Here is a 17,044-nt window from a genome sequence, read left to right on the forward strand (position 1 = left end):
ACTCCAGTGGTAGCATCAGACGGAGTCCACAACCCACACAAGTGGCTCAGGTAGTGCAGCTCATCCAGGATGGAACATCAATGCGAGCTGTGGCAAGAAGGTTTGCTGTGTCTGTCAGCGTAGTGTCCAGAGCATGGAGGCGCTACCAGGAGACAGGCCAGTACATCAGGAGACATGGAGGAGGCCGTAGGAGGGCAACAACCCAGCAGCAGGACCGCTACCTCCGCCTTTGTGCAAGGAGGAGCAGGAGGAGCACTGCCAGAGCCCTGCAAAATGACCTCCAGCAGACCACAAACATGCATGTGTCTGCTCAAACGGTCAGAAACAGACTCCATGAAGGTGGTATGAGGACCCGACGTCCACAGGTGGGGGTTGTGCTTACAGCCCAACACCGTGCAGGACGTTTGGCATTTGCCAGAGAACACCAAGATTGGCAAATTCTCCACTGGCGCCCTGTGCTCTTCACAGATGAAAGCAGGTTCACACTGAGCACATGTGACAGAGTCTGGAGATGCCGTGGAGAACGTTCTGCTGCCTGCAACATCATCCAGCATGACCGGTTTGGCGGTGGGTCAGTCATGGTGTGGGGTGGCATTTCTTTGGGGGGCCTCACAACCCTCCATGTGCTCGCCAGAGGTAGCCTGACTGCCATTAGGTACCGAGATGAGATCCTCAGACCCCGTGTGAGACCATATGCTGGTGCGGTTGGCCCTGGGTTCCTCCTAATGCAAGACAATGCTAGACCTCATGTGGCTGGAGTGTGTCAGCAGTTCCTGCAAGAGGAAGGCATTGATGCTATGGACTGGCCCGCCCGTTCCACAGACCTGAATCCAATTGAGCACATCTCCGACATCATATCTCGCTCCATCCACCAACGCCACGTTGCACCACAGACTGTCCAGGAGTTGGCGGATGCTTTAGTCCAGGTCTGGGAGGAGATCCCTCAGGAGACCATCCGCCACCTCATCAGGAGCATGCCCAGGCGTTGTAGGGAGGTCATACAGGCACGTGGAGGCCACACACACTACTGAGCCTCCTTTTGACTTGTTTTAAGGACATTACATCAAAGTTGGATCAGCCTGTAGTGTGGTTTTCCACTTTAATTTTGAGTGTGACTCCAAATCCAGACCTCCATGGGTTTATACATTTGATTTACATTGATAATTTTTGTGTGATTTTGTTGTCAACACATTCAACTATGTAAAGAAAAAAGTATTTAATAAGAATATTTCATTAATTCAGATCTAGGATGTGTTATTTTAGTGTTCCCTTTCGTTTTTTGAGCAGTCTATATAATGTATATGCATATATAAAATATATATATATATAGGACAAAACACACATCATGACAAGAGAGACAACACAACACTACATAAAGAGAGACCTAAGACAACATCATAGCAAGGCAGCAACACATGACAAGACAGCATAGTAGCAACACAACATGGTAGCAGCACAAAACATTGTACAAACATTATTGGGCACAGACAACAGTACAAAGGGCAAGAAGGTAGGGACAACAACACATCACGCAAAGCAGCCACAGCTGTCAGTAAGAGTGTTTGAATGAAGTTGAGTCTTTGAAATGGAGTCTTTGAATGAAGAGAATGAGGTAAAACTGTCCAGTTTGAGTGTTTGTTGCAGCTCATTCCAGTCGCTAGCTGCAGCGAACTGAAAAGACAAGAAACCCAGGGATGTGTGTGCTTTGGGGACCTTTAAAACCTCTACAGGATCGGTGGGTATGTGGAGGATGAGGGCTGCAGTAGATATCTCAGATAGGGGGAGTGAGGCCTAAGGCCACCATCTGTAATAACATCTGCTAAATATGTGTATGCGACATATACCATTTTATTTTATTTATTTGGCTATTTTTTAAATGATTTTATCTTTGAATCGTGTAAAACAATGTATATCCTTTTAAAGATTTCTGTGGAGAGAAACATTTGAGTATAAACACGTTTTTTCCTATAGTTGTGAAAAATAAAAACGTATCGTAACTTCTTAATAGATATTTGAATATGCTCATCTCCAGTTCTTACGCATCAACGCCTTCCTTTAAAAACGTGACACGCATAGGTTGTGTGACAGGTCACGTGATGGTAGAGGAGCAACGGGACCAGCCGGAAGGAGGGGTGAGCCGATGTTTAACCCGATTGAACGACTAGTCTATCTAGCTAGTATTCCTCCTTGCCCCTACGCTCAGAAAGAGGGAGAGAGAGATTTAAAAACGAGGGTCGCAAATTAGAATTCAGAGACGGATTGGATTTGGATGATCAAGGCTACTCGGCTATTAACAACGGGACAGAAGGACTCGAAAAATGGCCACATATACACCGCTTAACCCGAAAGAACTGGCGAGGCGTGTTTGAACGCGACGGAATCTTTTTGTTTCGGTGTGATTTGCAAACCAAACGAGTTTTGGGAATAACCGAGGCCCTATATCCTCGGTGGATTCATTATTTTTCTTTTTTTGATGAGGACCGCAAGATTGATGACCGCTACCTTTAACAAGGCCAGAATAGCGACATCCCCTTTAAATTAAGATTAGACTGGTGCATTTGTGTAATAATATGTAAAACCGTGGTAGTCGTAAATATTGTAAGGTAGTCTTATTTGTTTGTGCAGCGACAGAAAATGGTGAGATGACTTCTCAGAATTAAAACGATTTCATTAAGCTTACGAAGTCAGTGGAGTGAAATGGTTTTAGCTGAACGTGAGCTGATAATAGTTATGATCCGTCCCTGATAAACCAAAGGAATGAAGCCAGGACACATCTTTGGGCCTGGATACGTTTTGATCGGTCTGTGTGTATGATCCGAAGGCTCGCCACAGAAGCCAACATTCCAGTGGATTCTAAAAACCCTGGCCTTTGTTTTGTGCTTATGAACTGAAGTCGGGTAAACCATAAACTATGCAGTAAATCGCCTTCTAACGAAGAATTGTTGGACCTTTTTAATAATTAAGTCTTTATTAGGCCCAAGTAGCCGAGAAGAGTATTTGGTGAGAAAAGTCTAGGCCTTGTGTACAGATATGCGAGTGTTGCCTGTGGAAGCTTTATAGCTGACGACGTTACACATCAAACAAATAGGCTGTAGTTATGTCGCTATTGTGAGGATCAAAGTCCGTCGCAACGTGGTGCAATGTTTATTGAAGGGCTAAGGACACTTGTCACATGTATCTGATTTGCAATCCTTGTATTTTTGTTTCATCCTTGTACCAAAAAGATGTCACGAGAGTAATCGTATTAATTGTGAACGTACCCAAAATAGTCGGTGTATTATTGGAAGAGGATAAAATAACAATTAATGTGCCCTTTGGAACATCGCCGTTGTAGCAACCTTGGGCAAGCTTCATCGATTTAAAGATGGCTTTATTCAGGGTGACTGTATAGGAATAATTTCGAAAACGCAATCTTTTACTTATCTTCATTTCTGGACCTCAATCGATTGAGAAACAAACATAAGCGGACGAGGAAGTCAAGGCTAGCTTGTCAAGCTAAAGTGAAGGGCTACGCAGACGGAGAGGAAAAGGTGAGCGTCCGCCTTTCATCAGCTGTATAGAAATAAATTCGCCTCGGCGGTGATGTAACCGTACAAACGACCCTAATTTAGACCGATTCAATTTAATGTCTGAACCGTGTTGCTTGGTAGATCTCTGTGCCTTTATTGCTATCATACCGTAGCTGGAAATACGAACCATTTTTAGCTGCGAGAACTAGGCCTAGGCTATACTACGCACAAAGTGAACCATTCGTCAGCCGTTACAGTAGCCGGTTATTGCCTAACCGTGTGATTTCAGAGAAGCGAAGGCCTTGCTAACCCTTTACGGTAATTTGCATAACGTCAGCCCGGACCGTGTGTCGTAATCACCGGGGTGTTTTTCATCGTTTCCCTGAGGCCTTTCCTGGTGGCTGTGGAATCTGCCTAGGTTTACCTGCTCTGCACAAACAGGATGTGCACTGCTGCCTGGATTTAAAGCAATAGTTGAGAGCTGAGGACATCATTCACCAGTCGGTTGGACTAAACTGGTTGAAAGTGCTAGTGATAATAATAAGACTTTATTGCTGAGTTTGTTGCACAATAGACAAATATCACTAAAGGACTAGTAACATACTGGACAGAGTCATAGGTCTTCCCTCAGTCCTCAAGACATTTGATCTATAGTCAGGGGCTTATTTCATGGCTACAAATCCATAGTCAATCCATAGGATTGTTATTTTTTTTCATGTGAGAAGGTCTTCATCGCGTGTCTGTCCGCCGCTCCCAAAATGGCTTCCAACATGGCAACCTCCGACCTGTCCGAGACATGGAGGAACTGTTTCGAAGAGGAGCTGATCTGCCCCATCTGCCTGCACGTCTTCTCCGAACCTATCCAGCTGCCCTGCAAGCACAACTTCTGCCGGGGTTGCATCTCCGAAGCCTGGGCTAAAGACTCCTCCCTGGTCCGCTGCCCTGAGTGCAACCACGCCTACAGTCAGAAGCCTGCTCTGGAGAAGAACCACAAGCTGTCCAACATCGTGGACAAGTTCAACGCTTTGTCTGTAGAGAAGGCCGCCTCGCCGGTGCTGCAGTGTATTCTGTGCCGCCGTGGCCCCCCACTCCCGGCTGTCAAGGTTTGCCTGCGCTGTAGTGCCCCCTGTTGCCAGAGCCATGTCCAGACACACCTGCAGCAGCCCTGCTCCGCCCTGGGACACCTGCTGGTGGAGGCTGAGGCAGTCAAGGCCTGGACGTGTCCTCAGCACGACGAGTACAGACTGTACCACTGTGAGGCAGAACAGACAGCCGTGTGTCAATACTGCTGCTTCACACGATGCCATCCCAGTCACGGACACGGAGTCACTGACGTGGAGCTACGCCGCAACGATATACGGGTAAGACTAAAATCTGTTTTTTACACACACTTCTTTGATTTAAGAACAAAGCGGCTCAAATTGGGGATAAGTGTGTGTGTCGGACTGTCAGTCCTCGGGTGTATGCATTTTTCCAATTGTGATCCAATCCAACCCCCATTCTCATCTGTTGAGAGTGACAAACAATGTGTTAGAGGGGTGGAACAATGAGGGGTCTAAGCCAGCCTTATCTCCCCAGCACAGGTGCATCCTCGCCTGGGACCGCCAGCCGGGAGAAGGGGGGGTTGTATGGAGGGGGAGGAATGAAGTGCAATTCTTCTGTGGTAGAAGAGGAGGAATGGTTGTTTATGGTTTCCTTTTTGTTCTTGTGATGCTCTTATTTGCTGGGTTCTAGAAAGGAAAGCTGTGGTTGGTTTAAAAATGACAAACTATCCCCTGGTTGGGGATATGAGGGGCAAGTCAGTCATACAGGCTTTTCTCCTGACTCATATTGGTGACTACTTCTTGCCTCTGACTCTGTTTTATGGCTCTGTTAATACTCTGTGTGCATTACCTTGTTAGTAGCCTACTCTCTGTCTGTGTTTTTGTGTGTGGGGGGGAGATCAACCACATTGGAATGGTTAGGAAGGTTCTTGTATAGTGAACTACAGTGTGAATTCCTGTCCTCTGATTTTTTTTTTCTCCCTGTGACTGACTACCATCTCCATTTTTTGTAATGAGTGACTCTGGGAGCCTGAAGTTAATGTACTGTGACAGTGTTACTGCTTAAGTGCATCTTGTGTTGGTGGCAGAGGGGGTAGAGATGATCCCCATGACCTCTCCACCATGGTCCCCAGCTCCACCCCACCTCCTCAGGGCATGACTGACCTACCTCCCCATATCACTCTTTTCCACTGGGGGTCCTGGTGGAAAATATGTTAGATATGCCATTTCTATCCATCAGTCACCCCCCAGTACCCCTTAAAGGTACTGAACATCCCCCATCATCCCTGCCCCAGGATTCTGCTCTGAGCCTGAATCTATCAGCATTCAGGTGACAGACCACTACTACAGTGGGCATGCAGTGAGATGGTATAAGAGCAGTGTCCTGCCCTACTTATAATCTTTGCCCCCAGGAAGTGTAATTGTGGCGTGGCACTCTGGTTTGGCCAATCTGGGCATGTGTGTTGTAGCCGTGCCAACACCATCGCAGAATAACTAGTGTTTTGACAACAGTACCATGAGTGGGCCTAGTGTATGTGGTGTTCTGAGAAAGGAGGAGAGAAGAGTATCTCTCTCGCTCATTCCTCATTCACCAGAAATAGCGCTTGGTTGCCATGACAGCTCCCTCCCTCAGATAAACTGTTTGTTAGATGGAGACTAAATTGGCTGCCTCAGCCACCTAGAGGCCTGATGGCGTTTCTCTTCTCATATGATTTTATTTGTTCAGGTATGTATGAGGAGTTATCGAACCCAACTATTAATGACATTACCTTTTCTCTCTCTCAGCAAAATCTATTGCGGCAGCAGGAGAGGGTTGAGGAGAGAGTTCAGGATATCGATGAGCAGCTCTGTAAACTCGACTCTGACAAGTGTGTGGTGGAGGTATGTCTGATTTCTCTCACAAACACTTTCTCTCCCACACCTCAGCCAGTGAGCACAGGCTGCACACACCCATGTACATGCATGTATACTGTGTGTGTGTGTATAACGGTGTGTGTTCTCTCCTACAGGATAGAGTGTGTGAGCTAAAAGAGGAGGTGCGTGTGCAGTACCAGCGGATGCAGCACTTCTTGGAAGAAGACCTGTCCCGAACACTGGAGGTTCTAGAGCGGGCGCGTTCTAGGTTCTGCCAGGAGAACGCGGGCCAGGTTCTAGCTCTGGGAGAACAGAGACACGAGGCCCAGAAGCTGCTCAGCTCGGTCCACACGGCCTTCGGCAAGGCTGAGGAGCTGGGCTTCATGAAGAATACTAAACCTGTCAAGATCCTCATGGAGAGGTGAGAGATGGCTTATTGCACACATTACAACTGTAGTCATGTTACAATTGTCATGATACATATTACTATTTTATTTATTTTGAACAGAATTCCAAACACCTTACATATCTTTTTATGACAGGATCAGACATGTAACAGGGAGACCAAACCGGAACTATATTTTTAATGGAGCGCTAATATACCAGGCTTGTTGCATACATATTTGTGTGTTGCAGGTCTCAAGCGTGCGTGGGAAGTGCGCTCCCTCCCTACAAGGTGGGCAGTCTCAACTCTAAGCTGTTCCTGTCAGAACTCTCCAAGAGGGAGAAGAGCCTACGGAAAACACTGGAAGGTAGGATTAAGAGAATCATCTTTACAGAATCTTCACACCTGTATCTGATTGTTTGTGTTGGTAGATCAAGGGAATTCATATTTAGCTTTGTAAGTCTGATCCCCCTCTTTCTCTACCTCTCCCCCTCCAGCACCCCTAGCCCCTCCCTCCTCATTCCTCCAGTCCGTCCAGGCGTATCCCAGCGGCCTTGGCTCCGGGGCAGAGAAACGCAAACACTCCTCTGCGTTCCCAGAAAGCAACGGAAGCACTGGGAAAACTTCTGCTTCCGGGTTCAAGGACTCCTCATCCAAGCAGCCCTACCTAGGCCCAAACTCTGCCCCCGGGGAGGGCCAATCCTCCAATCAGCAGCCTCTGGTTCCCTGTGGCTCCTCCCACATGAATGAAAATGGCGGAACAGGAAGTGGAAGTGGCTCTCTAACAAATCACCATTCAGGGTCTGTGTTCGGTCCCTCCCACTTCCCCCCTGCTGGCGGTAGCTCCTCCCATACTTCTCAGCAGGCAGTGCTCCCCCAGTATGGCGGGCGTAAGATCCTGGTGTGTACCATGGATAATTGCTACTGCTCTGGGGTACCCTCTGTGTCGGGCCACCGCGGCCACCCTCCCTACCCACGTTCAGGCTCCTTTCCCTGGGTAAGCACCCAGGACTACCCCCCTCCCCCTGGCCTGGCCTCTGGAGCGCCAGCCATGCAAGGGCTGGCTGTCAGAGACTGGATAGATGCACAGCAGACGCACAGACACACAGACTTCTATGGCCTGTATGGGCAGCCCTCCACCAAGCACTATGTCACCAGTTAACACGCATACATGCATTTATCTATACACACACATACTTCTACAGGCAAACAGCTCTCTACTAAGCACTACGCTACTAGTTAAATAAACACGTCTACATATGTAGACAAACACAGAACCTACATACATACAGGTACACACAGACATTCACTTCTACATGTTATACGGACAGTCCTCTGCTAAGCACCATGTTACGACTCGTATAGATGCACTTACAAGCACTCTCGGGGGCAGGGTTGACATGTATTAGTTTTCTCTGTCAGACACAGTGTACTGTATGATGATATACGTGTCTTTGTGCAAAAACTGTTGACGCTGAAGCACTTCAGCTCAACTGAAATGTTTTAGCGACATCTCCTTCCCCGTTGTAGTGAGATCGATAGCCTTATGTTATAATTATTTTCCATGTTTATTGAACATGGTCTGAACTGTAAAGAGAACAATGGTTTATTACTGTTACAGCTCTGGTTTTGTCTCCTCCCCTTGCTGAGTTCAGGGATGTACTGTGCAGCTTGAACACACTCGCTCTTCCAAGTTCTCTTCTGTGTGTGGACTGGGACCCCCTCCCATGCACTTTGGGGGGGGGGGTGGGGGTGTGTTGGGATTTCTCTCTGTGTAGAAGTTGCTCTGTAGACAGGTCAAGGATTAGCTACCCTCCCTGTAGACCCAGGTCCAAGATCAGCTGACCTGTCCCAACCTTAAACATCAGTGGGTCAAATGGCAGAACCTGTCCCTAGATCATGGTTTTGGGGCAACTGTAAACTTACTTCATTATGGACCTTCTTTATTCCCATTTATCCAAATCCCATCAGAGAGGGGATCCGACCCCCTTCCGTTGTGCTGCCAGGCTTCCCATTGGATTGAATTCTTCCATCTGAGAGAGCTCCTTTTTTAAAAGTTTTTATTAATATTCAGATCATGACATGAGTGATTCCCATATGGCATATGAGTAATCATACCATATGAGCAGGTATCATGTTTGTCTTGAAGACAATTGGACTCGTAGACAGGATGGTGGCTCGGCGAGCAACTACATGGCCTGTACTGGACAGACCAAACAAATCAACTCAAGCATCTGGGAGTGTGACGGTGACTATGCGTTAATAATGTACTTCCTGCAGGGTGACGTCACTTCCTTTTAACAAGCACACGCTTTCGGCTTCCTGTTTGCAGCTGTAAGCATGCGGGGAAGAGTTTTATAAAGCACTCTGGAATAAAAAATAAAAAAACAAGAAGTGAAAAATAAAAAAGATGAGTGGAAGTAATGGTTGAGGTTTTTTTTCATGAACTTTTTCTGAGAAACTGGACTGTTTGACTTAAGCATTGGTTTAAAAAAATGCTGTAAAGGAACTGTTACAAGAACAGTCAACCAATAGATGAAAAAAAATGGGAAACTTTTTTTTGTAAATATTTTGAAATGAAAAATAAAGGATGTCAATTGGAGGGTTCCAAATAAATCAAGGCATTTAAGATACTTCCCCCCATTTCTTGATCACAACTCAAGTCTCTTCTTCTTTTCTCTTGTCAGCCTTTATTTTCAGATCTGTGAAGTTAATAGTTTTACTTACTGATACTGAACTACACTTCTACGTGAATGTGGATGCTACCATGATAGCGGATAATCCTGGCTGAACCGTGAATCATGAGTGAGAAAGCTAGACGCACAAATATCATACCCCCAAGACATAACCTCCCACCATTACAATAACAGGTGGTGAGCATTTTGTTTTTGGGGGGGTTATGACATTTGTGTGTCTAACTTTCTCACTCATTATTCAAGGTTCATTCAGGATTAACCATCATGGTAGCATCCACATTTATGTAGCAGTGTTTAAACATATTCTTATTTACTTTAAGTGACCCCTACATGATTTACCGTTCATTTCTTTTGGGCACTAAATAATCTGAAACAACCGAAACACACAGCAAATGCATCCAACAAATGTGCAGCCACAAGCTTGATAATTGTAGTCATTGTGTGCTATGAATATGGGACCAAATACTTAACTTTTCACTACTTTAATACACATGTGAAGTTGTCCCAATACTTTTGCTCCCCCCAAATGGGGGTGAATATGTACTAACAGTGATGTAATTTCTAAAAGGTTCACCCAATATGCATGAAAATACACTCATTAAAGCTGACAGTCTGCACTTTAACCTCAGTCATTGTTTGATTTCAAATCTGAGTATAGAATTAAAAGAAAAGACAATGCTTCACTGTGCCAAAAATGAGAGGGCACTGTAAATATCATTGCTTGGTATGTAGTGGGTTGAAGGGGAGACTCCCATAAAGACATAAGAATACAACCACCACACATATTATTGGACATCCAACTGACCCTGTCATTTACTGGGTGTTCGTCTGAGTGAAGCTGCCAGAAGACCCTGTGGTCAGGGGTGGTAGACATACAGTCAAAGTTGTGCTACTCTTTCTCTGTAGTGATGAGTCATGGGTGGAAGCCTCTTCCTCTCTTTCACTCAATCTCACACACTGGATCAAAGTTTTTCAGCTCCGTCTCTGGTGGAGTCAGGGGTGGGGAAGTTGGTAAAACCTTGAGGATAGGTTATAAAGAAAGCTGAGCTCCAGTAAACAATCTGGTTGGAGAAGTCATCTTGTCTCTGAGGCGAGGTTGGTCTGTGGAGGGCCGGGTGGCTGAATCTGGGTCAGAATCTTGAGTTGGCTGTCCGCCCCCTCACCCATGCAGCTCACACACACAGTCGTCAGTTAACCAGAGAAATTACCGAAAGAGAGACCGAGATCCACCCACTTCGCCCACCAACAGAACTACATACTAACATCAGTAGTGTAATATCAGCAGGTTTTTATTGCAGTGGCAACTTCATGGGTAGTGGAGGCACATCTGAGAAAGAGAGAGGAATCTGTCTATCAGGGTGGGTGTGTTTCAGGCTGACTACGCTGTAGCTTTAAAGCTTTCTGCCACCTAGCACTTTGGACCTCAATCCTCTTCAGCTAGCAGGGATGATCCACTATTAGTGTGTGCGCTTGTGTGTCAGAGAGAGAGTTTTTATTTTTGTATTTTTATTAGCCCATCAGCAAGCTAGCTCATTCTCCTTTGGATGATAACAGTAACTTTGTTTTTTTTACAGCTATTTTGTTACATATACATTAATCATACATTTCACATTTATGATATATAATAGTTTGATTTACACATTAAATGGTACTCAGAAATGTCCAGTATACATGATACAGTACATGGTCTTCTATTACAGATCATGAGCTTTTAGCATAGGGAGATTTTGTGTGTGTGAAGAGAGGAGGACATTACTATCTGCTCGTCGTCAACAAGGTTTGGCTTGACTAATACGTTTCTTTAAACCCATATTCCTAGCTAGGCTATGCATGTGCAGGTTCACTAATCTCTTCATCATCAGCATGTCGATACCTAGCTCTGGTCCAGGGCATTAGTGTGGCTTGCTAACGCTGAGCTCAGTATTAGCAAGCTGCACTTAATGCCCTGGACCAGAGCTAGTTGATGTACAATGGTTTGGACAGTGAGGTGAATTGTAGATCAGATAATCTGCAGCAAAGCACGGAGTTTAGACCAACCCTGGCCAACAAACAGTATCACATGACTCTGTTAATAAACGAGCCAGCATAGCACCGACAGAGATGGTCGCCTCGATTCGAGTTCTTAGAAAACTATGCAGTATTTTTTTTAAATGTATTATTTCTTACATTGTTACCCCGGGAAATCTTAAGTCTTATTACATACAGCCGGGAAGAACTATTGGATATAAGAGCAATGTCAACTTACCAACATTACGACCAGTAATACGACTTAACCGAAGCGGATGCTCTATTCGGACCACCACCCAGGACAATGGAGCTAATTCCAGTAGGCGATCCAAAACAACGAAGGAGCAGACGAAGCGGCTAGTTGGCCAGGCTCCGCAGACTTGCACACCGCTCCCGAATATACTAGTAGCCAATGTCCAGTCTCTTGACAACAAGGTAGATGAAATTCGAGCAAGGGTTGCCTCCCAGAGAGACATCAGAGATTGTAACATTCTCTGTTTCACGGGAACATGGCTCTCGGGATATGTTGTCGGAATCAGTTCAGCCACCGGGCTTCTCCATGCATCGCACCGACAGAGATAAACACCTCTCTGGGAAAAGGAAGGGCTGGGGTGTATGCTTTATGATTAAGGACTCATGGTGTAATCATAACAACATACAGGAACTCAAGTCCTTCTACTCACCTGATCTAGAATTCCTTACAATCAAGTGCCGGCCATTTTACCTACCAAGAGAATTCTCGTCAGTTATAGTCACAGCTGTGTACATTCCCCCTCAAGCAGACACCAAGACGGCCATCAAGGAACTTCACTGGACTATATGCAAACTGGAAACCATACATCCCGAGGCTGCATTTATTGTAGCTGAGATTTTTAACAAAGCAAATTTGAGAACAAGTCTACCTAAACTCTTCCAGCATATTGATTGCGCTACGCGCATACGCAATACCCTCGACAACTGCTACTCTAACTTCCGCGATGCATACAAAGCCCTCCCCCGCCCTCCCTTTGGCAAATCCGACCATGACGCCATCTTGCTCCTTCTGTCTTATAGGCAGAAACTCAAACAGGATGTACCAGTGATGAGAATCATTCAACGCTGGTCCGACCAATCGGAAGCTAAGCTTCAAGATTGTTTTGATCACGAGGACTGGAATATGTTCCGGTCAGCCTCAGAGAACAACATCAACCTATGCGCTGACTCGGTGAGTGCGTTTATAAAGAAGTGCATTGGAGATGTTGTACCCACTGTGACTATTAAAAGCTACCCTAACCAGAAACCGTGAATGGGTGGTGGCATTCTGGCAAAACTGAAAGCGCGATCCACCACATTTAACCATGGAAAGAGGTCTGGGAATATGTCTGAATATAAACAGTGTAGCTATTCCCTCCGCAAGGCAATCAAACAAGCAAAATGCCAGTACAGGGACAAGGTGGAGTCGCAATTCAATGGCTCAGACACGAGACGTATGTAGCAGGGTCTACAGGAAATTACGGACTACAAAAAGATATCCAGCCACGTCACGGACACCGAAGTCACTCTTCCAGACAAACTAAACACCTTTGCCCACTTTGAGGATACTACAGTGCCACTGTCACAGCCCACTACGAAGAACTGCGCCCCTCCCCTCTCCTTCTCTGTGGCTGATGTGAGTAAAACATTTAAACGTGTTAACCCTCGCAAGGCTGCTGGCCCAGACGGCAACCTAGCCACGTCCTCAAAGCAAGCGCAGACCAGCTGGCTGGTGTATTTACAGACATATTTAATCTCTCCCTGTTCCAGTCTGTTGTCCCCACATGCTTCAAGATGGCTATCATTTTTCCTGTACCCAATAAGGCAAAAGAAACTGAACTAAATGCTCAACATTCAACACCATAGTACCCTCCAAGCTCATCATCAAGCTGGAGGCCCTGGGTCTCAACCCTGCCCTGTGCAATTGGGTCCTGGACTTTGACAGGCCACCCCCAGGTGGTGAAGGTAGGAAACATCTTCACTTCGCTGACCCTCAATACTGGGGCCCCACAAGGGTGCGTGCTCAGCCCCCTCCTGTAATCCCTGTTCACCCATGACTACGTGGCCATGCACGCCTCCAACACAATCATCAAGTTTGCGGACGACACAACAGTAGTGGGCTTGATTACCAACAACGAAGAGACGTCCTACAGGGAGGCGGTGAGGGCACTCGGAGTGTGGTGTCAGGAAAACAACCGCTCACTCAATGTCAACAAAACAAAGGAGATGATCGTGGACTTCAAGAAACAGCAGAGGGAGGTCCCCCTATCCACATCGAAGGGACAGCAGTGGAGAAGGTGGAAGGTTTTGAAGTTCCTCGGCGTACACATCACGGACAAACAAATTGTCCACTCACACAGACAGTGTGGTGAAGAAGGCGCAACAGCGGCTCTTCAACCTCAGGAAGCTGAAGAAATTTGGCTTGTCACCCAAAACCCTGACAAACTTTTACAGATGCACAATTGAGAGCATCCTGTTGGGCTGTATCACAGCCTGGTACGGCAACTGCACCACCCTCAACCGCAAGGTTCTCCAGAGGGTGGTACGGTCTGCACAACGTACCACCGGGGACAAACTACCTGCCCTCCATGACACCTACAGCACCCGATGTCACAGGAAGGCCAAAAAGATCATCAAGGACATCAACCACCCGAGCCACTGCCTGTTCACATCGCTACCATCCAGAAGACCAGGTCAGTACAGGTGCATCAAAGCTGGGATAGAGAGAAACTGTTTTTCAGTCTATCTCAAGGCCATCAGACTGCTAAACAGCAATCATTAATTCACAGAGGCTGCTGCCGGAATTGAGTCCCAATCACTGGGCACTTTAATAAATGGATCACTAGTCACTTTCTACAATGCACTCTAAATAATGCCACTTTAATAATGTTTACATATCTTACATTACTCATCACATGTATATACTGTATTTTATACCACCTATTGCACCTTGCCTATGCCGCTCGGCCATCGCTCATCCATATACTTACATGTACATATTCTCATTCACCCCTGTAGATTTGTGTGTATTAGGTAGTTGTTGGGGAATTGTTAGATTACTTGTTAGATATTACTGCACTGTCTGAACTAGAATCACAAGCATTTCGCTACACTCACATTAACATCTGCTAACCATGTGTATGTGACAAATATAATTTGATATGCTAACCCTATTATCTGTAGCGCTCATGGGAGGATAGACTCAGGGAGACATGGGCTTAGTGGGTGAGGGAGGAAGATGTATGAGATGTATTGAGAGTATGGCTTAATTTTTCTTAACATTTCAAAGTGATTCACATTCTTATAATGCATGATCGTTTTCCCCTCCACGTCTCCCCCACCTTCTGTACAACTTCCACCTATTTCCTATCTGTTGGTGGGATATGAAATCGGTTTCCTGTTTCATCTGTAATCATCACAACTCAGACGTGATTGGTTGAAGAGAAAGAGGCCGGTATGAAGCGTGCTGGTTTCTCTCTCTCTCTCTCTCACACACAATCTCTCGCACTTTCAGCGGTCTTGATTCAAGAGGAGAAAAAGACAGTAATCCCGTCACCACAAAGATAGGCATCACACTCCCCTCTGTCTGGCTCCCCACATCGCCCACACACACGACTTTTATGCACAGATAAACCAACCACAGAACTTAGTCATTCAGATTGTTGTAGATAACAGGCCTTTAAGGCCCAGATTGTCCTGTATTTTATATCTATTTTCACACTATACATTTTTCAAATTTAACCTCTAACTAGGCAAGTCAGTTAAGAACAAATTCTTGTTTACAATGACGGCTTACACCAGCCAAACCTGGATGATGCTGAGCTAATTGTGCGCCGCCCTTTGGGAACTCCCAATCACGGCCGGTTGTGATACAGCCTGGAATCAAACCAGGGTGTCTGTAATGGCACCTCAAGCACTGAGATGCAGTGCCTTAGACCACTGTGCCACTCTGGAGGCTGGAATAATACTGTGAAATAGTGAAAATTATCATGTCTTTTTAATGTAAGCTGTTTGAAAGACTGCCTGAAATGTCAGCCTGTTAGGGTGGGACAAAGTTTTTGCCTGCCTAGTGTCATCCCCAGGCAGTAAATTAGTTAATAGACCAATAAGAAAGAGTTCCAAACCTTTCTGCCAATAACAGCTCATTTTTAGTTTTCCGCTGCCCACTTAGAAATCTCCCAGAAAATTATCGCTTGAGAAATTGCTCTATGCCGAGATGCTATTTTTGACTATTTTAATTGAAAACATTCACAGTAAGGTACACTATATATACAAAAGTATGTGGACATCCCTTCAAATTAGTGGATTCAACTATTTCAGCCACACCCATTGCTGACAGGTAAAAAATAAAATTGAGCACACAGCCATACAATCTCCATAGACAAACATTGGCAGTGGAATGGCCTTATACTGAAGAGCTCAGTGAATTTCAACATGGCACCGTCATAGGATGCCACCTTTCCAACAACTCTGTTCATCAAATATATGCCCCGCTAGAGCTGCCCTGGTCAACTGTAAGTGCTGTTAATGTGAAGTGGAACCGTCTAGGAGCAACAATGGCTCAGTCGAAAAGTGGTAGGCCACACAAGCTCACTGAACGGGACCGCCGAATGCTGAAGTGAGTAAAAATCATCTGTCCTCAGTTGCAACGCTCACTACAGAGTTCCAAACTGCGTCTGGAAGCAATGTCAGCACAATAATTGTTCGTCGGGAGCTTCATGAAATGGGTTTCCATGGTCGAGCAGCCACACATAAGCCTAAGATCACCATGCACAATACCAAGCGTCGGCTGGAGTGGTGTAAAGCTCGCCGCTATTGGACTCTGGAGCAGTGGAAACGCGTTCTCTGGAGTGAGGAATCACGCTTCATCTGGCAGTCAGACGGACAAATCTAGGTTTGGCAGATGCCAGGAGGACCCTACCTGCTCCAATGCATAGTGCCAACTGTAAAGTTTGGTGGAGAAGGCATAATGGTCTGGGTGTGTTTTTCATGGTTTGGGCTAGGCACCTTAGTTCCAGTGAAGGGAAATCTTGACGATACAGCATACAATTACATTCTAGACTATTCTGTGCTTCAAACTTTGTGGCAACAGCTTGGGGAAGGACCTTTCCTGTTTCAGCATGACAATGCCCCCGTGCACAAAGCAAGGTCCATAAAGAAACGGTTTGTCAAGATCAGTGGAGAAGAACTTGACTGGCCTGCACAGAGCCCTGACCTCAACCCCATCAAACCTTTGGGATGAATTGGAACGCCGACTGCGAGCCAGGCCTAATTGTCCCACATCTATGCCCGACCTCACTAATGCTCGTGGCTGAATGGAAGCAAGTCCCCACAGCAATGTTCCAAAATCTAGTGGAAAGCCTTCCCAGAAGAGTGGAGGCTGTTAAAGCAGCAAATGGGGGACCAACTCTATATTAATGCCAATGATTTTGGAATGAGATGTTCAACGAGCAGGTGTCCACATAGTTTTGGTCATGTAGTGTACTTAATTGTTACCCAGAAATTATTTGATATAAAAACTGCTGCTCTGTGACCAAA

The 17,044-nt window shown here is 45.9% G+C and overlaps 1 protein-coding gene across 2 annotated transcripts; it reads left to right on the forward strand.

Annotated features, from left to right (window-relative positions):
• Nucleotides 1-1,550: 1,550 nt before the first annotated feature.
• Nucleotides 1,551-9,415, forward strand: LOC118398045 (E3 ubiquitin-protein ligase TRIM8-like). 2 transcript variants are annotated; one of them, XM_052473705.1, is made up of 6 exons: nucleotides 1,551-1,735; nucleotides 4,235-4,870; nucleotides 6,338-6,433; nucleotides 6,562-6,827; nucleotides 7,043-7,158; nucleotides 7,289-9,415. In XM_052473705.1, the coding sequence occupies exons 2-6, from the start codon at nucleotides 4,268-4,270 to the stop codon at nucleotides 7,951-7,953; spliced, it is 1,746 nt and encodes a 581-aa protein (XP_052329665.1). In that variant the 5' UTR covers nucleotides 1,551-1,735; nucleotides 4,235-4,267; the 3' UTR covers nucleotides 7,954-9,415. The 2 variants fall into 2 exon arrangements, with proteins under 2 accessions (XP_052329665.1, XP_035648915.2); XM_035793022.2 differs by lacking the exon at nucleotides 1,551-1,735 and adding an exon at nucleotides 2,004-2,132.
• The last annotated feature ends 7,629 nt before the right edge of the window (nucleotides 9,416-17,044 follow it).

This window comes from Oncorhynchus keta, chromosome 2 (genome assembly GCF_023373465.1).
Source record: "Oncorhynchus keta strain PuntledgeMale-10-30-2019 chromosome 2, Oket_V2, whole genome shotgun sequence".
NCBI classification, from domain to species: Eukaryota; Metazoa; Chordata; class Actinopteri; order Salmoniformes; family Salmonidae; genus Oncorhynchus; species Oncorhynchus keta.